We start from the raw sequence: 21813 nt of genomic DNA on the forward strand, positions 1-21813 counted from the left end.
GATCAGTACAGACCTGTGTACAGAAATGAGGTCTATATATGAGTAGTGTATACCTGAGGGATCGGTACAGACCTGTGTACAGATGTGTGGTCTATATACGAGTAGATGTACACCTGAGGGATCGGTACAGACCTGTGTACAGATGTGTGGTCTATATACAAGTAGATGTACACCTGAGGGATCGGTACAGACCTGTGTACAGATGTGTGGTCTATATACAAGTAGTGTACACCTAAGGGTTCAGTACAGACCTTGTGCGGTCTATATATGAGCAGTGTATACCTGATCAGTACAGACCTGTGTACAGATGTGAGGTATATATATATATATATATAAAAGCAGTGTACACCTAAAGGATCAGTACAGACCTGTGTACAGATGTGAGGTCTATATATAAGTGTACACCTGAGGGATCAGTACAGACCTGTGTACAGATAAGAGGTATATATATGAACAGTGTATACCTGATCAGTACAGACCTGTGTACAGATATGTGAGGTGTGTGTGAATATATATATATATATATATTAAAAAAAAAAGCAGTGTACACCTAAAGGATCAGTACAGACCTGTGTACAGATGTGAGGTCTATATATAAGCAGTGTACACCTGAGGGATCAGTACAGACCTGTGTACAGATATGAGGTCTATATATGAGCAGTGTATACCTGATCAGTACAGACCTGTGTACAGATGTAAGGTATATATATATGAGCAGTGTATACCTGATCATTACAGACCTGTGTACAGATGTAAGGTATATATATGAGCAGTGTGTACCTGATCAGTACAGACCTGTGTACAGATGTGAGGTATATATATGAGCAGTGTATACCTGATCAGTACAGACCTGAGTACAGATGTGAGGTCTATATATGAGCAGTGTATTCCTGATCAGTACAGACCTGTGTACAGATGTAAGGTCTATATATGAGCAGTGTATACCTGATCAGTACAGACCTGTGTACAGATGTAAGGTCTATATATGAGCAGTGTGTACCTGATCAGTACAGACCTGTGTACAGATATGAGGTATATATATGAGCAGTGTGTACCTGATCAGTACAGACCTGAGTACAGATGTAAGGTCTATATATGAGCAGTGTATACCTGATCAGTACAGACCTGTGTACAGATGTAAGGTATATATATGAGCAGTGTGTACCTGATCAGTACAGACCTGTGTACAGATGTAAGGTCTATATATGAGCAGTGTATACCTGATCAGTACAGACCTGTGTACAGATATGAGGTCTATATATGAGCAGTGTATACCTGATCAGTACAGACCTGTGTACAGATGTAAGGTCTATATATGAGCAGTGTATACCTGATCAGTACAGACCTGTGTACAGATATGAGGTATATATATGAGCAGTGTGTACCTGATCAGTACAGACCTGTGTACAGATGTAAGGTCTATATATGAGCAGTGTATACCTGATCAGTACAGACCTGTGTACAGATATGAGGTCTATATATGAGCAGTGTATACCTGATCAGTACAGACCTGTGTACAGATATGAGGTATATATATGAGCAGTGTATACCTGATCAGTACAGACCTGTGTACAGATGTAAGGTCTATATATGAGCAGTGTATACCTGATCAGTACAGACCTGAGTACAGATGTAAGGTCTATATATGAGCAGTGTATACCTGATCAGTACAGACCTGTGTACAGATATGAGGTATATATATGAGCAGTGTATACCTGATCAGTACAGACCTGTGTACAGATGTAAGGTCTATATATGAGCAGTGTATACCTGATCGGTACAGACCTTTGTACAGATGTGAGCTCTATATATAAGCAGTGTATGATTCTGCACTAGTATACAGCATGTGATCAGTATAGATCTGTCATTGTACTGCATGTCAGTATAATCACAATATCAATGCTGCACTCGTTATGTGGAACAATCTGATCGGGCGCAGTGTGGTTTGGAATTGTTTTCAGTGCTGTCAAAATAACGGGGAATAATATGTGGCACAGGTCATTGATGCCCCCGTACACAGCGTCACATATCATTTCCAGTGACATCATGTAATTTTGAGACTCTGAAAGAAGAAGTATGAACGACCAATCCTGTATGCACGCTGAGCAGGAAGAAACGGGCTCTGGCCTCAGACATGAAGCTAATAGACGTACCATTCCCTGCCACAGAATCACACCATCGGTAGACGTGGTCCTCAGCTCCAGCTCAATGGTTTCTGGAGAGTCTGGTCGGCTGGAAGAAACATAAGAGCATGAGGTATGTAAGAGTCGTCATCCACTGTCCAATCCATTATTTCAGGGTGAAACGTCTGTACCCTCTTACCTCCTAGGAAACATCTGCCTCGGAAGAACAATGTAAGAGTCACCAGAGAAGGAGGATCCAAAAACTCCCGGAGCATCTGTAAAATAAGCAGAAACCAAAAAATCTCATTGCCTGAAATGGTGGACGGAAATCTTTCTGAACCAATCAGGGGAGTCCACATGACAAGGATTAGAGCCATTCAACGTGGAGAAGGGATGGAAAACCCCAAAATAAAGAATAGCGATAGGAAAATTGTAAAACGACAGTTTGGATCCTATAAAGAATGTGATTTGGGGCATTAAACATTGCAGCACACAGATCATATGACTGCAAACACTCAAGATTTGGATTTTATCAAATTTAAGAGAGTTACTGTGTAGAATCTCTGAAAGACATCACAAACATCGCAGTAACCAGCCAGATCACTGTGTGAATAATGATGGTCACATCAGGTGGAACTTATGGTCCTCAAATAACCATCTGCTACATGAAGCTGCTACATGAAGCTGCTACATGAAGCTGCTGCCAGTGGTAACTAATATCCCAAATCACATTAAATAAGGTGTTGGAAATAGAGGAATAATTAGAATAAAATAAATTGGGGATACAATACCATTCCCCCCACTCCCTTCGTGCACGACGTCATCCAGATTTGTTGATGCTGCTCCTGTACAAGTGCAAATAAGCTCATTAACAAGGTAACACATAATAAGCCAAGCTTGTAACTACAAAGCAAGCTGAGGACACCTGTAGCTGGCCAGCTAAGACCTGTCCTAGGTTGCTAACATAGCTTATATGTTTATACGGCTAGACCTGCCAATAACCTTAATACAGTTCCTATGTTTGTGTGTTAAAGACAAAAGCAGAGTTATTTACAGTGACTTCGTGTTTTGGATGTCATATAACTGTTATATATTATGTTCACAGAAGCAGAAAAGATAATATGCCTTTAAGATTCATTATATAATGTAAGGTAAGCTCAATGACACAGCAGAAACAACAGAAAGCAACTGTTGTTGCTGGGCAGGAGTCTAGACCAATCACAGGCAGCCTCACACACAGCCTGTGTGGGAAATTCCCCTAGCAGGAGCTGCTAGAATCATTACACCAGAGGAGAGGAGTTAAACAGACATTCACTCCATTCACTGTGTTATGGAAGCAGAGAGGCCAAAATAGGTATTTAGAACAGTTATATAATGTTCCTACTGTTAATATACAGGGAGTGCAGAATTATTAGGCAAATGAGTATTTTGACCACATCATCCTCTTTATGCATGTTGTCTTAATCCAAGCTGTATAGGCTCGAAAGCCTACTACCAATTAAGCATATTAGGTGATGTGCATCTCTGTAATGAGAAGGGGTGTGGTCTAATGACATCAACACCCTATATTAGGTGTGCATAATTATTAGGCAACTTCCTTTCCTTTGGCAAAATGGGTCAAAAGAAGGACTTGACAGGCTCAGAAAAGTCAAAAATAGTGAGATATCTTGCAGAGGGATGCAGCACTCTTAAAATTGCAAAGCTTCTGAAGCGTGATCATCGAACAAGCGTTTCATTCAAAATAGTCAACAGGGTCGCAAGAAGCGTGTGGAAAAACCAAGGCGCAAAATAACTGCCCATGAACTGAGAAAAGTCAAGCGTGCAGCTGCCAAGATGCCACTTGCCACCAGTTTGGCCATATTTCAGAGCTGCAACATCACTGGAGTGCCCAAAAGCACAAGGTGTGCAATACTCAGAGACATGGCCAAGGTAAGAAAGGCTGAAAGACGACCACCACTGAACAAGACACACAAGCTGAAACGTCAAGACTGGGCCAAGAAATATCTCAAGACCTGATTTTTCTAAGGTTTTATGGACTGATGAAATGAGAGTGAGTCTTGATGGGCCAGATGGATGGGCCCGTGGCTGGATTGGTAAAGGGCAGAGAGCTCCAGTCCGACTCAGACGCCAGCAAGGTGGAGGTGGAGTACTGGTTTGGGCTGGTATCATCAAAGATGCCAGTTTCTGGAAGGGTATAAAAGAAGAAAATCTAATGACATGGCCTCCTTGTTCACCTGATCTGAACCCCATTGAGAACCTGTGGTCCATCATCAAATGTGAGATTTACAAGGAGGGAAAACAGTACACCTCTCTGAACAGTGTCTGGGAGGCTGTGGTTGCTGCTGCACGCAATGTTGATGGTGAACAGATCAAAACACTGACAGAATCCATGGATGGCAGGCTTTTGAGTGTCCTTGCAAAGAAAGGTGGCTATATTGGTCACTGATTTGTTTTTGTTTTGTTTTTGAATGTCAGAAATGTATATTTGTGAATGTTGAGATGTTATATTGGTTTCACTGGTAAAAATAAATAATTGAAATGGGTATATATTTGTTTTTTGTTAAGTTGCCTAATAATTATGCACAGTAATAGTCACCTGCACACACAGATATCCCCCTAAAATAGCTAAAACTAAAAACAAACTAAAAACTACTTCCAAAAATATTCAGCTTTGATATTAATGAGTTTTTTGGGTTCATTGAGAACATGGTTGTTGTTCAATAATAAAATGAATCCTCAAAAATACAACTTGCCTAATAATTCTGCACTCCCTGTAGTGATTAGAGCTGTATACTGAACTGGTTATATGTATGTTTACTTACAGTTCCACCATACAAACAAACTACTGAGCCATACAATCATACAATCCAAACAAATTGCATACAAATGCGAACTGCTCATATCAGATCATAGGCAACTGCATACTGCAAATTGCGACCAAATTCAGCAAGTAGAACTATTAGTTAGACCTCAGATATACCTCTCAAAGAGATCATAAAGTGCTTAAATAACTTAAAGTGAGAGTACAGATACTGGAGAGAGAGAAATATATCCACCATTTTATGTTGAATTACAAGATTGAACAGTTGAACCACCATCTTAGGCATACCGCCATTTTATGAATCTTTATGCAACACATGTTTAGGACTATCTGCGGCAATGTTATATGAAGAAAAGTTGAAGTTAATAAAGAAGTTATTTCATGCATTTGATGTGCTCTTTAAACCTACTGTTTGCATAGAACGGCGCTAGAGGAATTACACAGTAATAGACAGTCTGGTTAGACTAAAAAGTCAAAGATATCAAAATTCTTCTAATGCCACAGCGCAAAAGGCACTTCATGATGGATAAGAAACTGTGTGTACAGGAAATGCAGACACTATAACAGGCAAGGTACTATGTGTAGAGGACATGAGGAAACCATGACTGATGAGCAACTGTGTGTAAAGATGGATGAAGACACCATGATAGGTGAAGAAGTGTGTGTAGAGGGGACAAGAACACCATGACGTGTGAGGAACTGTGTGTAGAGGTGGATGAAGGCAGTGGTGGGCAAGGATCTGTGTGTAAAGGGAACAAAGACTGTAACTGAGTGTAGGGGCATGAGGACACCATGACTGGTGAGAAACTGTGTTAAAGGGATGAGGACACTATGACCCGTGAGAAACTGTGTGTAAAAGGGATGAGGACACCATGATAGGTGAAGAAGTGTGTGTAGAGGGGACAAGAACACCATGACGTGTGAGGAACTGTGTGTAGACGTGGATAAAGGCAGTGGTGGGCAAGGATCTGTGTGTAAAGGGAACAAAGACTGTAACTGAGTGTAGGGGCATGAGGACACCATGACTGGTGAGAAACTGTGTAAAAGGGATGAGGACACCATGACTGGTGAGGAACTATGTGTTGATGGATGAGAACACCAAGACTGATAAGGAAGAAGATGTGGACACTATGATGGGTGAGAAACGTGATGTAAAAAGGGATGAGGACACTATTATGAGTGAAGAACTCTGTATAGATGGGATGAGGACACCATTACAGTAGAGGAACTGTCTGCAGAGGGGATGAGGACAGCTAACAAATTAGGAAATGTGTGCACAAGGGATTAGGACACCAGGACAGGTGAAGAACTGTGTCTACAGGGGGTGAGGACACAAGAACTCTGTGTACAGGGGATGACACAAATATGGACAAGGAACTGTGTGTTGAGGGGAAGAGGACAATATGACAGAAGAGGGACTGCGTTGAGGAATCAGGACTCCATAGCTGATGAACATCAGTGTGTAGTTGGGATGTGGACACCGTGACTGATGAGGAACTTTGTGCTGAGGGGATGGGGACACCATGACAGGTACAGGTGATTGAGGACACCATGAAGTGTGTTGCGGTCATGGAAACACATGCAAGAAGCACAAAGTATTATCTACCATAGTTAATATGGATTCCTCACGTAGCCCTGCTGTGTGCATCGTCTCTTCTATAATTTATATTGGTACAATTTGCTACCATGTAAGATCTCGCGTTACTGGGCAGCATTATTTGCTGGCACCATGTGGGTAGTGGAAATCTTTCGGACTGAACTGCTGAATTTCTGGACCACAAGACGCTGTGACTAGCCCTCTCGGTGGTGTCACAATTGTGCACGGGTTTCAGTATTTCTCAGGTGACTGATGGATGGCCTCACCTTGCTCACAATACAATCCTGAGAAGCCTTCTGGGCAGTGACATCTGTTCTCCTTGCAGGTACCGCCATTGAGGCAGGGATTGTGGATTAGACAGTGATCCTCGTGTATTTCACAGCGGTCACCTGTAAAATGGAGATGTTGAATAACAGGCTGGATCTGATCGTCCTAGCCATACAGGGGGCACTGTCACTAACAGCTCCCAGTCCTGTGCATCACACTGAACTGGCGGGAGGCAGCACTGCGCAGCATATGATAAAATAACTGGGTGGAGAGGTGATGTCTGTGCAGGACGTGACCAATGGTGTGGTATCAGTACGACACATTATAATATCTAACCAGTGGAGGGTAATAACAGTAAATACAATTTAATGTCTCTCCCCCGAACAGTCCCTGGACTCTAATATGGTCAATGAACATCCTTCAGCAGAAGCACTGGGCGCCTCTGTAAGTTGTGTTCCCCTCCTCTGTAAACCCCCGCATTTTCTCACCTTTAAACCCATCTCGGCAGAGACACTGGTACTCGTACTCTCCAGCTGGCATGCAGCGGCCTCCGTGCATACAGGGCATGCGGTCGCAGGGAGATCTGTCATAGCACTGACTGATACTGTGGCTTTCTACAAAACTGTAGGAAATATCCACTTTCTTGTTATTGATGGAAACCTGTAAAACAAAAAAACATGCTAGAATCCAGAGCTGGGGCCATAAGACATCTCCACGTGTCCCATTACAGAACATCCCTCCCTCGATTATTACAGTGGTCACAATGAACTCACTTCTCCGATGCAGCCTTGATATGGCTGGGTGACGTTGACGGCAGAGGGGAGCTTCATTGAACTGTCCACACCCCCAAGGTACATCAGGGTCTTCAAGTTTAGGCCGAGGCTTTTACCGGGGGAGGACCTCTTAACAGGCGGAGCCCTGTCAACCTGCAGTGTCCCGTCCTTATGGTCTCTCTCTGCAGATGCTTTGTGCCAGTGTCCCAGGGTGACAGGATCAGCGCTTCGTAATATTGCCAGCCCTACAGGAGGAGACTGAAGTCACTTCCAGCTGCCTTTGTAAGGCCCCTTGCAGACGAGCGTGAGCGGATTAGGTCCGGATGCGTTCAGTGAAAAATGCGCGATTTCGCATGCAAGTTCATTCAGTTTTGCCTGCGATCGCATTCAGTTGCTCAGTTTTTATTGCGCGGGTGCAATGCGATTAAGGCGTAAACTGAAGGTATACAAACAACATCTCTTAGCAACCATCCGTGAAAAACGCATCGCATCCACACTTGGCTTGCGGATGCGATGTGATTTTCACGCAGACCCATTCACTTCTATGGGGCCAGCGTTTGCGTGAAAAACGCAGCATATAGAACATGCTGCGATTTGCAAGCAACGCACAGGTGATGCGTGAAAACCAACGCTCATGTACACAGCCCCCATTGAAATGAATGGGTCCGGAATTCAGAGCGTTGCATTGCACCCGGACGGAATACTCGCTCATGTGAAAGGGGCCTAAGCCAATCCTCATAGTAAGAAACTATAGGAAGCTTCAGATTAACACTTTATGTTCTGAGAGGATTCTCATGCTTCTATTCCTGCTAAGTGGATATACATGTATCCTACAAGCTGCAGATAAGATGATAAGCACCTGCTAACTGAAAGCTCAGTGATTACAGGGAGGATACAAGCAGGTGAAGTTATAATCTAATAATCATTAAGACATTCAATATCCTTCAATATCAGATTTGCTTGTGTACACTATCAACGTCATATAAGAAAGAAGCCTCCCTGGAGATATCCTTACCTGATCCCAGTTCATAGCGGAATTCAAGATGTCCTCCAGCCATGGTGAGTGATACAAAGTCTTCCACTGGAGCTTCCTTTCCCCCACTGAAGAATATTATTCCGTCTGGAGACAGGGGTTTGAATTCAAGGTCCACCCGCAGATCATTGTGGATGTTAGTAAGAGATGGGTAGGAGATGTAAGAGGTTTCTCCATTAAACGAGGGAGTGTTCACCATGACACCTGCAGGAGAGAGTGGACTATAATGTAACAGGCTGGATCATGGAGGGAACGTTGGTTGTTTTGACTTGCGAGATTAATTAATATATCCAGTAATTGTGATGATTTCATGGTTGTGTCACTGATTCACTGCTCCATACCATCCATGCATTTGTCTCCAGATTTGCCCAGGTGGCATCGACAGGTGTATCCTGTCCCATCCTCATGACTGATGCAGGTTGCTTCATCTCCACAGGCACCTGAGGAAAAGAAATGAATGAAAGTGATAAGAACACAGCGGGATGCATGTCACCCCTCTTCTTAGGTTCTATTTTCCAGGGCCTCCCTTCAATACCTGGGTGACAGTGAAGGGCTTGGGAATGTTCACAGTTACTGCCAGCAAAACCGGGTGGACAATCGCAGACGTAACTGCTGCTTTCTGAATCCCGACATATTCCTCTGTTCTGAAAGTGACAAAAACATCTCCAGGTTGGACAGAGCTGCACGTTTTAAAGGCAAAATGAGATTTATTGCAGAAATGTCTGGGTCTGTCCTTTTTATCTGAATGGGGATTGCAGGAAAGAAAATGCTTGCTGCAGAAACAGCCCCATGAAGACGAACGGAACCGATTTTCAGTCGTAGAAATTTCTGCAACAAATGTGTTCCGTGTGAATTCTTCTTAAAGCGAACCTGTCATGTGGATATTTGATTATAATCTAACTAATTATATACAATCATTAACTACTAAAAAGTGCCTTAGATGTATTCACTTACTGGTGTGACAGATGGGTACCTCATAATATACACACAAAGATGCCGCATGCTAATGAGCTGATTTGAGTCCAGCGTGATGTCATTGAGTCCAGCGTTTTTTTAATTCAGAGCTATAACCACTCCCCTGCCCACCTGCTGCTGATTCATATGGAAAATAACTGTCAATCAGCAGCCGGTAGGCGGGGAGAGTCAGGAGCTCATGAATATTCAGGACTCATCATTATCAGCTGGAGCTTTTCAATACAAGATGTTGGCAGATTGACTGGGTCAATTAAAGAAAGTGACCCAGCATTTTGCTAAGAGAATCAGTCACTTATTTATGTTGCCCTTAGTTAGGACTCCATAAAACTGGTGACAGGTTCCCTTTAACTGCTGTCTGAATACACAGCTTATAGTAATAATAATCTATGTAGCAGAGTCTCATCCAACAGTAAGGTTTACCCTGCAAGGTCGGTCTCTACAAGTTGGGCAGTTCGAGATGCCATTTGCTCTTAGATCCAAGTCCTTGAAAATGACCTCCTCGTCCTGGATGATCAGTTGACGGACACAGCCTTGGAGAGGAAATGAGAATAGGTACTGTGAGGTGTCAGGTCTGAAGGAGAAAAAAGCAGGGAGCAAAAAACTTTTTACTCACCTACAAACCCTCTGCTCAGATCAGTCTTGGACACAGCATCAAAGTTTGGATAACCTCCGAGATACAGCTCTTCATTGAGGTCCAGACCTTGGAATTTACCCTATATGCGGGAAGAAAATGTGAAGCGTCTGGGCTTTGTACACAGCTGGGTTATATTTGTGTGTATGAGGTGAGAGGATTATGGGCATTAGATCAGAAGACATTTCCAGACTTAGTGTTTGCGACTAGAAGATGTCTACATAGTGACATTGAGAAAGGAAGTCTGAGTAAGGTTATGCATGAAGCATTCAGAATCCACATAGAGAACATACCTGTGAGGTGCCATTTACAGGTGTCTGGTTATCCACGACCAGTGACCCTTGGTTCAGATTCCTATGCAGTGTCACAGTATGGAACTCAGACAGACTAATAGGCATTGGATAACGGATTGTGGCCATCCCGGAACCTGCGTCAAATCTGCAATAACACGTTAGATGCGTCACTGGGTATGAAGCTTCACAGATGGTAAAATAGTCAATAGTGTAAAACCCAGAAAACTAATTTCAGAAATCCAACACTGAAGCAGCAATGCATCATATTCCTGCTGAGGTTGAACCTAAGTATAGCCTTAATATATAAACGTATCGAATGTAAAGAACCTAACCCCCTGGAAATAATTCTAGACAGCCAAGGGAGAGCCTGAAGATGATGGAAACTAAACTGCACACTTTACCTGAATTCTGGTCGTCCTCCTACAAGGCCAAAGGACATGAAATCAGCTCCTTTGGTTTTCTTCTGTCCGCTGTAGATCAGCATTCCTATAAAAATCCAAGCAAAGTTCTTATGAAGATCTGCACATCATAAAAATTGCCCAGGACGCTCAGTAAAAAGAGACACAAAAAGTCACAGCATTAAAAGAGCTCCAGAATTATGGATCATTGGCCATCAATATCAGTATCACACCATTATTATCAGTATCAGCCCATCAATATCAGATCAGTGGGGTCCGACTCTCGGCATCCCCGCAAGTCAGCTGTTTGAAGGGTCTATAGCGCTCATGAATGGGACAAAGCTTCAATACACTGCATTGCCAAATGTCTCTACAAGGTTGTGAAACACAATCTTACTGGGGCACTTAGTATCGCTAGATCATGCACTGACGACGGGCGGCAGAGCACCAGGCCGAAGATTATTCTACATGGACTCATGACATGCTTCATCATTAACACTGCAAATATTGTGGAGTCAGGCTCTAGATAGTTTCTGAACTCAGACATGCAAGGCAGGAGAACTTACCAGAGTACAGAATAAGAGCTGGAGAGAAGAGAAGAGGAGGGAAAGTCAGAAGACAAAGGAGAGAAGCAATCACAAGGGGTCAGAGGGAGAGATCAAGCACCTAATATCATGAACCAGGAAAGGAATCTTCACAGTAAGAGCAGAAACGATGAAGACAAGTGCACGCTGCCTGAATAATAATAAGGATCATCAAGGACTTGAGCGGCACAGCGACACGGAAAATGTGCGAATCATGGAAGTAAAGATTACAAAAGGAGAAGTAACACTGAACTACCATAGGTGACACCTTCCCACTTGCATCTCTACCAGTAATTGCTTTAAGTTCTTTTCTAGAACATGTAGAGGGAAACCTCCGTTATTCCAGATTGTGCCCGTAATATCCCAGAACAAAAGGCCCTAAAGCATCTTCTCCTTTCCTCCACTAAGTTTTCTCTTTCCCTTTGGACAGCTCAGTCCACACAATCACAATGTCTGACTCTCTTACCATCAGCATCGTCTGGTCGGAAGGTAATCTTTATTTCAAATTTCTTGTGGGCATCTTTCATGCTTGGCAGGGCGAGGTGGGAGTGCCCGGTGAAGTAAGGCACCACTCTCTCTGGAAATATATCAAGAAAAGCAAACGACATGAAAACTGGAAGACCGACGACAACTCGACAGAACAAGCCAAGCTACTGGATAATGTTATTTTTTATGAGGTCCTTCATCTTCAGGACCCACAGTCCATAGAATGAAACTGGAGATGACTGTTAATTGTGAGGAGTCTTTGATTCAGAGTCATCTCACCTCGAACCTTTAGCATGGAGAAAGCAGTGACTCTGCCCTGGCGATTGGCTGCAGTGCACACATAGGTCCCAGCATCTTCAGGCTTCACAGATTGTATTGTCAGAACGTTGTTATCAATTCGGGCATCACTGGGGAGGTCTCCTTCGAGCTGGTGACAATGTAAGATATAGTCATACTGAGCCATGGGAGCACAACTTGCAGATCACATCATATATCCTATACATTTATGTACAGGAGGAGGCTGAGGAGTCACACTGACTGGAGAACATGTACACCCTCTATACACGTGATGAGGCATTTAGTAGATGGTTACAGACACAATTACCTTTGTCCATGTGATATCAGGCACTGGAAATCCAGATGCCAGACATGGGAATGCAGCTGTCGATCCAGTGGTGATCTCCTTCATGTCTGGTTGGGCAGCGATCTGCGGCACGGCTATAGGGGAGGGGGGGGGGGCAATGATTTATTTTAGAAATCACAGGAGGGGTAGGAACAAAGAATCCATTAAACAAGTCATTCTACTTACACTGCACATGGAGAATGACATGAGACTGCACCTCTCCCACATCATTGGTGACTGTACAGCGGTACTGCCCGGCATCTGACTGCTTCACCTGCTCAAGCCTCAGTGTACCACCATTTATAATGACATCATTCGGTAACCGACTTCCCACCTTGCTCCAAGTGACTTTGGCACGAGGATCTCCAATGGCCAGACATTCAAACTCCACAGAGTTCCCTGCCAGGACGGTCTGCACCGAGGTGCGGATGTTGATCCTGACTTTCGGCAACACTGAGAAAAGGAAGAAATATTCTTATGTATTGGATGCCGACACAGCACATTTCACACAAAGGCTACTTTCACATTAGCATGGTCCGGCAGACTGTTCCATGTGTCCCGTTGGAAGTCCGCTCCGGCCCCAGCACAGCAAACATGCCGAGAGGCGGCCGGACAAAAACTGCAGCATGCTAATGTAAAGTGGCCTAACAGACCCAATATCTTCTTCTATAGTGGTTACTGGAGACTTGGCTCTCTGTTTCATGGGATACCAACCTTGCACAACTAACTTTACACTGTCTTGGACTTGACCGAATCTGCTGACTGCTCTGCACGTATAGACACCTTCATTACCACGCTCCAGGTTGGAAATCCTGTTGTAAACACAAGGCGTTTGGTTCCAGGTCATGCACATCTCCATAACCAAAATTCCCAAAAAGCAATGGGACGCTGTAGGTCACCTATATCAAACTGGCTGGTCCATGGAGTTTAATTTATCAACTTGATGAAAAGTTAGTACCAAACTACTAACTGCAGGACCGATGGCGGCTCCATGAGAACAGTCATGGGCTCTGATATCAGCACCGTGGAGATGCCGTGATTCCTGCCTAGTCACACTCCATGGGAAGTTACAATTAGTTTTCAATGCTCATGACTAGAGATACATGAAGGACGCTTTACCATCACACAAATGAGAGCAGACCCCTTCTGACCTGAGCACTGTCCCGTCCACTTTGTGATTGGATGGAAGCTCTCCTCCCTCTTTAATCCACTGGATTCTTGCCCTCGGATCTCCGAGAACAGCGCAGGTGAACTCGGCTGTGTCACCTACTGCCTTTGTGTCTATCTGAGGTGAGACCCGAACAGAAAACGGAGCTGGGGATAAACAAATGAACGATAAGCAACTGAACACGAGGTCCATACAGATCCATCTGTGCACAGGAAAATGTGAACTAGACACCAGCATCCCCCAATTCATGGGTGGTCTGGAAGGCCAGAGAAATACCAGGAGGTTTTACAACATGTTGGAAAGTATCCTCATATAATAAAAGCACCAGTACTATAATCATCCTCGACCGCTCGCCCCATCATCAACTCTACATAATGACAGTGAAAGTGACAGATGACAGAATAGTCTAATATACACAGACCACTCACCTAAAACACTGATCTGGGTTAAGGCCACACTTTCTCCAACTTTGTTACTGACCACGCAACGGTAGGTACCGGCGACTGTAACGGATGCCTGATTGATCTCTAAGACGCCGTCACGCACAGCAGCTGAGCTTGGGAGGGAGCCATTAACTTTAGTCCACTGGAATTTGAGCGGCGGAGTACCGTGGGCCAAGCACTGCAACTGAATGGGTTCTCCGACACTAACAGACAGTTCGTCAGGGAGGGTGGTGGCGTATGGCGGATCTAGGATTAAACAGAAGCATCTAATTTATAGAAAGGTTGTGTAACGAAGCTTCATCGCAATGTGTAGACTGACACCAGGAGAGCACAGCTGGCTGGATATAGAATGGCTACAGAGGACATAGCAATGGCTGCACATTACAGCTGCTGCATCTGACGGTCTGAGATGTCCACATCTGAGCTACCAGGTTCTTATGGCTTATGGCTCTATATTCTTATGTTCTTATGGCTCTATGTTGTGCCATTCCTTTATTATTTCTACTAGAAGTTGTGAAGGAATTGCTAGCAGTCTGCAGTAAGGGTACAGGGGGGCGGTAACCAGTTGGGGGGGGTGTACCTGCACAGTCTGAAAATGGTGACACTGATTGGATAGAGTGAGTCTGTGCAGGTACACCCCCCCCCAACCGGTTACCTCCCCTCTGTACCCTTACTGCAGACTGCTAGCAATTCATTCATATCTTCTAGTAGTAATAATAAAGGAACGGCACAACATACAGACATAAGAATAGATGCTCCAGAATTGTTATTACATGGGGAATGCATAGGGCTAATAAAACAGACATGTCAGGAGCGCTGAAAGGTCCTCTTTAAGTCCATCTGAGCTCTCGTGAATGAGCAATGTGCTGCAGATACATCATTCAGTACAATACATTTACAGGGAATCTGCCGAGGACACGGTTGCAGATTGTTTCTTACTTTCCACATCCAGGGTAATGTACACCTCAGAGTGACCATCGACGTTGGAAGCGTTGCAGATGTACTGTCCTGAGTCCTGCTGGGCTACTCTCGGGATGACCAGACTACTGTTCACTATCTGGTGCTGCCATGGTAATGGAGCTCGAAGCTTGGACCACTTGATGGTTGGAGTTGGGTTTCCTGTATAACAGGAAAGGATTTAGTTCATATTTGTAGAAATAGAGAAGAGTCTTTGTGAAGAAAAATTATGGAATCAGGACAATGTCACCTGTAGCAGAACATCTCAACGTGGCCGTCTCTCCAGCCAAAACCACTTGCACGGACTGCTCTGCTATGGCTGTGGGAGTACTCGGCCTCAAGACTCTGTCTTCAACAAGCACGTCCACATGGACTTGGGTAGAACCGGCCGGGTTGTGGCCAACACAGGTGTAAGACCCGGAATCATCTGGCTTGGCTGATGGAATCTACAATAGAAAATCATGAGGAATCAGAATGAACATGTGAAGTAATGTGTAGCACTCACTGACTTATTTGACAACACCAATATCTTGTACTGATTGCGAGACGTCTAATAGCACTGACCTGTAGCACTGCGTGACTGTCCAGGGGAGCATGGTTATGCTGCCGGATAGCCTGTCTTGATCCAGTGCGTCGCCAGCTGACTACAGGCCGAGGGTCTCCCATTCCTGAACACTCCAGGTAAATGGTTTCTCCCACACTGAACTTAACTGGTCCTTGAGGAATCACAGACACTGTGGGACGTCCTACAAAACGATCATGTACACACGTCAATGTAGCGGGACCTCTTTATGTGATCAGTCTAGTCTTGTGATCACTATAGGTGCCCATACACCTTCAATAGCTGCAATTCCACCCAGCTCCCTGTATGCTTGGTCCAGCCGGGCATGAATGTGTTTCCAATGGCAAGCGAAGCGGACCCTATGGCTACTAGACACCTATGGCTTATCTACTGCCAGAATAAAAGGATTGGGTGTTCAAATTCAGCTGGCCTGATCCTCCTTTTCCCTGATATCTTCTGTCAAAGGAGAGTCTGGAGGCCCACGTTAGATAGTCAATGAGTCTGGCCATCGATAATCTAATGTGTATGGAGGCCTAAAAGGGGTTTTCTAAGTGTTTTATACTGATGACCTATCATGAGGATAGGTCATCAGTATCTGATCGGTGGGGGTCCGAACTCCCGGCATCCCCGTTGATCAGCTGTTCGAAGAAGCTGTTGTGCTTCAGTGAGCACTGTGGTCTCTTCCTAGGCCAGTGATGTCATGGTCATTGGTCAAGTGAATGGGGCTGAGCTGCAATACCAAGCATAGCTGCTATTCATGCTTAGTATGATGCGAGTATGCTTCGGCTTCTTCAAAGAGCTGATTGGCAAAGATTCTGGGAGTCGGGCCCTCACCGATCACATAATGAGGATAGAAGTAATCAAAAAAACAGGGGCACATCAAGATTAAAATGAGAGTGCCGGCACACGGTATGAAACATACAATATGATCCAAAAAAGAAAACCGAGATAAGAGCCGCACATCTAAAAAATATAAAATGTATTCAGGACAACAGACACAACAAAAATGGCCTAAAATCATTGTATACAATAAATCATAGCTATGTGGACCAAATGCGTGCCACACGCCACCACGGCTCACCACAAAACCATGAACATTCTCCCACATGAATAAGTAAAATTAAATTTAAAGTGCATGAAATCCATCAACATGAATGATACGAATAAAATACTTATCATTGAGGTAGCATAGTGGGAGTATGCGTGGTGGTGAGGGAAAGAAAAGCCCAAAGCGTATCGACAGGTTCTGCTGGCTTCCTCAGGGGTGCCGGTTTCTGTATCACATATGAGCTCATATATATATATATATATATATATATATATATATATATATATATACATAGTAATGAGGTAATGCTAATCGTCACCTGAGGTATGAACGTACATGTGGTATATTGGAAATCGCCACCCCCCACACTCGGGGGGGGGGGGGGGAGGAGAGAAGGTGCTGGTCTTCAATATGGATTCAGCGCAGAGGCAGATACACGCCAAGGCAGACGGCGGGCGGAAATACAGTCTGCGCATGCGTGCAGCCGAACCAGCGTGTGCAGCGTTCCAAAAGGCGGAAGCGGCAGGTCACGCTGGATCAGGAAGCGCACGCTGCGTACCATAGACCGGAAGCCACGTAACGTAATGAAGGCGCGGCCTGCACGCATAAAGAACCATGTGGGCGAGAGGACAAAACAAGAGAGGAAACAAACTAAAGAAAAATAGGACATATATGTTAGCATAAATAGATATCATATAGCAGGGCAAGTGAAGACGTCAACCCATATATAAGTGCATAATCAATTGTGCTCGTGAAATATAAAAAATAATAATAATAATAATATATATAAAAAGAAAAATTAAAGATGAAGAGTGCATACAATCCACCTAATATATAATGTATAACACAGTGACCATAATTAGTGTATATTAATGACCATGATTAATATATATATATATATATATATATATATATAAAGAAAAAAATCCCTTATATTAACCCTTCACTTTAGATTCACTATCAATTGTGTCCATTATTTAATATTACTCGTATTAACTAATCTATACAGTATTTAATAAGTTACATGATTTATACTTTTTATTTATTTCTTGTGTTGAATTGAATGCATTCCCTTAATTTTATATTTATTATTTTTGATTATTTTGTATATATATATTTTTTTATTGATTTTTTTATATATTTTTTATTTAAAAAAAATATATTTTTTTTAATATATTTTTTTATATATTTCACGAGCACAATTGATTATGCACTTATATATGGGTTCATGTCTTCACTTGCCCTGCTATATGATATCTATTTATGCTAACATACAGTACAGACCAAAAGTTTGGACACACCTTCTCATTCAAAGAGTTTTCTTTATTTTCATGACTATGAAGGCATCAAAACTATGAATTAACACATGTGGAATTATATACATAACAAACAAGTGTGAAACAACTGAAAATATGTCATATTCTAGGTTCTTCAAAGTAGCCACCTTTTGCTTTGATTACTGCTTTGCACACTCTTGGCATTCTCTTGATGAGCTTCAAGAGGTAGTCCCCTGAAATGGTCTTCCAACAGTCTTGAAGGAGTTCCCAGAGATGCTTAGCACTTGTTGGCCCTTTTGCCTTCACTCTGCGGTCCAGCTCACCCCAAACCATCTCGATTGGGTTCAGGTCCGGTGACTGTGGAGGCCAGGTCATCTGGCGCAGCACCCCATCACTCTCCTTCATGGTCAAATAGCCCTTACTTTCAAAGTTTTCCCAATTTTTCGGCTGACTGACTGACCTTTATTTCTTAAAGTAATGATGGCCACTAGTTTTTCTTTACTTAGCTGCTTTTTTCTTGCCATAATACAAATTCTAACAGTCTATTCAGTAGGACTATCAGCTGTGTATCCACCTGACTTCTCCTCAACGCAACTGATGGTCCCAACCCCATTTATAAGGCAAGAAATGCCACTTATTAAACCTGACAGGGCACACCTGTGAAGTGAAAACCATTTCAGGGGACTACCTCTTGAAGCTCATCAAGAGAATGCCAAGAGTGTGCAAAGCAGTAATCAAAGCAAAAGGTGGCTACTTTGAAGAACCTAGAATATGACATATTTTCAGTTGTTTCACACTTGTTTGTTATGTATATAATTCCACATGTGTTAATTCATAGTTTTGATGCCTTCATAGTCATGAAAATAAAGAAAACTCTTTGAATGAGAAGGTGTGTCCAAACTTTTGGTCTGTACTGTATATGTCCTATTTTTCTTTCGTTTGTTTCCTCTCTTGTTTTGTCCTCTCTCCCACATGGTTCTTTATGCGTGCATGCAGCGCCTCCATTACGTTACGCGGCTTCCGGTCTATGGTACGCAGCGTGCGCTTCCTGATCCAGCGTGACCTGCCGCTTCTGCCTTTTGGAACGCAGCACACGCTGGTTCGGCTGCACGCATGCATAAATTTTATATTTTTTAGATGTGCGGCTTTTATCTCAGTATTCTTTTTCTTTTTTGGATTACATAATGAGGATAGGTCATTAGTATAAAACTCTCTGAAAACCCCTTTAATGCACCAGTTATTGGTCAGGATGATCTGCAGGGCTGGAATCAATTTCATTTATTTTGAAAATTCTGATGAGAAGAGTCTTCAGATAAAGAGATCATTGGTTCCCGAGATTATTGTTTCCTTGCGATTTTTTATGACAACCTTAGACCCACTAGCTCCACCATGGAGTCACTCACCTTCCACCACCAGGTTTACAGCGCTGTCCACTGCCCCAAAGGCATTGGAAGCCATGCAGCGGTATGAACCTTGGTTCTTGTGATGAGCCCCCACTATGGTAATAATGGAGCCATTGGAGCTGACGTGGACGTTATCTGCAAAGACAAATACAATGAGAAGATGACCCCGATATCAACACTCAGAGAAACCACAGGACCTCACTATGTGACTGGATTACCTTGTAGGGGCTGATTTTGCCCAATTTTCCACATTACACGTATTGGCTGAGCTCCTCTGTGAACATAGCATTTAAAAGTGGCATTTTCCCCCTGGCGAATGGTGGCACTTGATGGACTGATGGAGATGACTGGGCTTTCCGAACCTATTGATAATAAACATGTAGTGAAGTGAAACTTCTATAGAACAAGGGCCCATGTGGCTTCCGGGCAGCAGAAAGATGGTGACTTACGGTAGGTTTTCTGGACTCCGGAGCTGATATTGATGAGGATGGAGGCTTTTAATATTCCAGATGGAGAACTGTAATGGCAGACGTACTCCCCAGAGTCGGCACTAGTTGCCTGGGAAATGCGGAGACGAGAGCCTGAAATCTACGAGACAAAATCATAAGATCAGACTGAACCAAGGATAGAAGCTGAAATACTCTTCCCCTATCAATTGTTTGGCAATTTAACATCATCAATAGGTGGTACCTGCTGTTCTGTTACATAGGACTGCAAGTAACAGCTTCTACATTGTCTGTACTCAGAGTTATCACTGTGTTATCTATGGTGTTACATAGGACTGCAGGTAACATATACTACATTATCGAGTTATCACTGTCATCTGTGGTGTTACATGGGACTGCAAGTGAAATATACTACATTATCTGTACTCGGATAGTTATCATTGTGTTATCTGTGGTGTTACATAGGACTGCAGGTGACATCTACTACAATATCTGTACTGCGGGAGTTATCACTGTGTTATCTGTGGTGTTACATAGGACTGCAGGTGAAATCTACTACATTATCTGTACTGTGGGAGTTATCACTGTGTTATCTGTGGTGTTACATAGGACTGTAGGTGACATCTACTACATTATCTGTAATCTGGGAGTTCTCACTGTTATCTGTGGTGTTACATAGGACTGCAGGTGACATCTACTGCATTATTTGCACTCAGCTCTATCACTGTTATCTGTGGTGTTGCATAGGACTGCAGGTACCATCTACTAAGTTATATGTACTCAGAGTTATCACTGTGTTATCTATAGTGTTACATAGGACTGCAGGTACCATCTACTACCTCATCTATACTCAGAGAGTTCACAGTGCACAAAAGGGTTAAAATGACAAAATCAGCTCTGCTACGTCTGTTGCTGATTTCTTGTGATAGAGCCCAGAGAGCAGGGTGATTTTGTATCACATAGGATATTTCCAGCGGTTGCCGGGTGTAGCATAAATCAGATGTCTTTCTACCTGGTGATGTGCATAGAAATTTGACCCCGGACGCAACCAGGTAACTGCGGCATCTGGATTTCCAACGACCACACAGTTCAGATCCACAGTCTGACCCTCGACTACTGGACCCGGAGTCTTCTCAATGAGGATCGGTGTGGGGAAGCTTGCAGGCACTTAGGGGTAGAGACAATGAGAGATGGAAGATCGTTTTTTTTAAAGATGCATTATACACATCAAAATATAGCAGCAGACCCAAAATCTTGTGTGCCTGGTCAGGAACACTTTGCCAGCCCCACGATCAGAGGTAAGGATGGGTGTCAAGTAGGGTCGCCACTAGAGATGAGCGAACTTCTGTTTTAAGTTCGGCGTCTAAAGTTCGGCTTCCGGTTAGCGGAGGATCTCGATATGGATTCCGAATTCCGTTGTGGTCCGTGGTAGCGGAATCAATAATGGTCATTATTGATTCCACTACCACGGACCACAACGGAATTCGGAATCCATATCGGGATCCTCCGCTAACCGGAAGCCGAACTTTAGACGCCGAACTTAAAACAGAAGTTCGCTCATCTCTAGTCGCCACCTTTCCCAACAAAAAATACTGGCTAAGTTTATACATGTTAAATGGGGGTGTGGCTTAACACAGGCCGTTATTTGATCATATTTTAGGCTTTGCAACTTTTTTATATATTTTTTTATTTTTATAAAATCTAACTTTTCACTGTTGGGATACCCCTGTGTATTTAAGTTTTATTTAGCCTCTAATTTTTAAATGTTTCTGCCCCGTTTCGAACTCCTCATCATCTACGTTAGAGGCAAAAACCTTAACCACTGAGCTATAGAGCTCAATGCTAATAAGTATGAGATATAGTCTGGCTAAAAACCTCAGTAGCAGTTTCCCATGTATTATGTATT

General features: G+C 43.3%; 1 protein-coding gene across 7 annotated transcripts in view; it reads right to left on the reverse strand.

Annotated features, from left to right (window-relative positions):
- HSPG2 (heparan sulfate proteoglycan 2) overlaps nucleotides 1-21813 on the reverse strand; it is a 126354-nt gene that overhangs the window by 5983 nt on the left and 98558 nt on the right. For 6 of the 7 annotated variants that reach the window (XM_040423715.1, XM_040423725.1, XM_040423690.1 and 3 more), the window contains 27 exons: nucleotides 20920-21074; nucleotides 19911-20049; nucleotides 19680-19823; nucleotides 19462-19596; nucleotides 15736-15917; nucleotides 15422-15617; nucleotides 15154-15333; nucleotides 14200-14460; nucleotides 13755-13917; nucleotides 13318-13415; nucleotides 12790-13056; nucleotides 12586-12698; nucleotides 12261-12408; nucleotides 11962-12072; nucleotides 10915-10999; nucleotides 10514-10658; nucleotides 10203-10302; nucleotides 10010-10119; nucleotides 9150-9258; nucleotides 8956-9054; nucleotides 8597-8818; nucleotides 7582-7826; nucleotides 7297-7468; nucleotides 6808-6930; nucleotides 2915-2968; nucleotides 2323-2398; nucleotides 2154-2232 (listed from right to left, as the gene is read on the reverse strand). In XM_040423715.1, coding sequence (XP_040279649.1) covers nucleotides 2154-2232; nucleotides 2323-2398; nucleotides 2915-2968; nucleotides 6808-6930; nucleotides 7297-7468; nucleotides 7582-7826; nucleotides 8597-8818; nucleotides 8956-9054; nucleotides 9150-9258; nucleotides 10010-10119; nucleotides 10203-10302; nucleotides 10514-10658; nucleotides 10915-10999; nucleotides 11962-12072; nucleotides 12261-12408; nucleotides 12586-12698; nucleotides 12790-13056; nucleotides 13318-13415; nucleotides 13755-13917; nucleotides 14200-14460; nucleotides 15154-15333; nucleotides 15422-15617; nucleotides 15736-15917; nucleotides 19462-19596; nucleotides 19680-19823; nucleotides 19911-20049; nucleotides 20920-21074 — 3911 coding nt within the window. The remainder of the gene's footprint in view (nucleotides 1-2153; nucleotides 2233-2322; nucleotides 2399-2914; nucleotides 2969-6807; nucleotides 6931-7296; nucleotides 7469-7581; nucleotides 7827-8596; nucleotides 8819-8955; nucleotides 9055-9149; nucleotides 9259-10009; nucleotides 10120-10202; nucleotides 10303-10513; nucleotides 10659-10914; nucleotides 11000-11961; nucleotides 12073-12260; nucleotides 12409-12585; nucleotides 12699-12789; nucleotides 13057-13317; nucleotides 13416-13754; nucleotides 13918-14199; nucleotides 14461-15153; nucleotides 15334-15421; nucleotides 15618-15735; nucleotides 15918-19461; nucleotides 19597-19679; nucleotides 19824-19910; nucleotides 20050-20919; nucleotides 21075-21813) is intronic. The other variant, XM_040423699.1, reaches the window with a different exon arrangement.

Source organism: Bufo bufo, chromosome 1 (assembly GCF_905171765.1).
Source record: "Bufo bufo chromosome 1, aBufBuf1.1, whole genome shotgun sequence".
Lineage (NCBI taxonomy): Eukaryota > Metazoa > Chordata > Amphibia > Anura > Bufonidae > Bufo > Bufo bufo.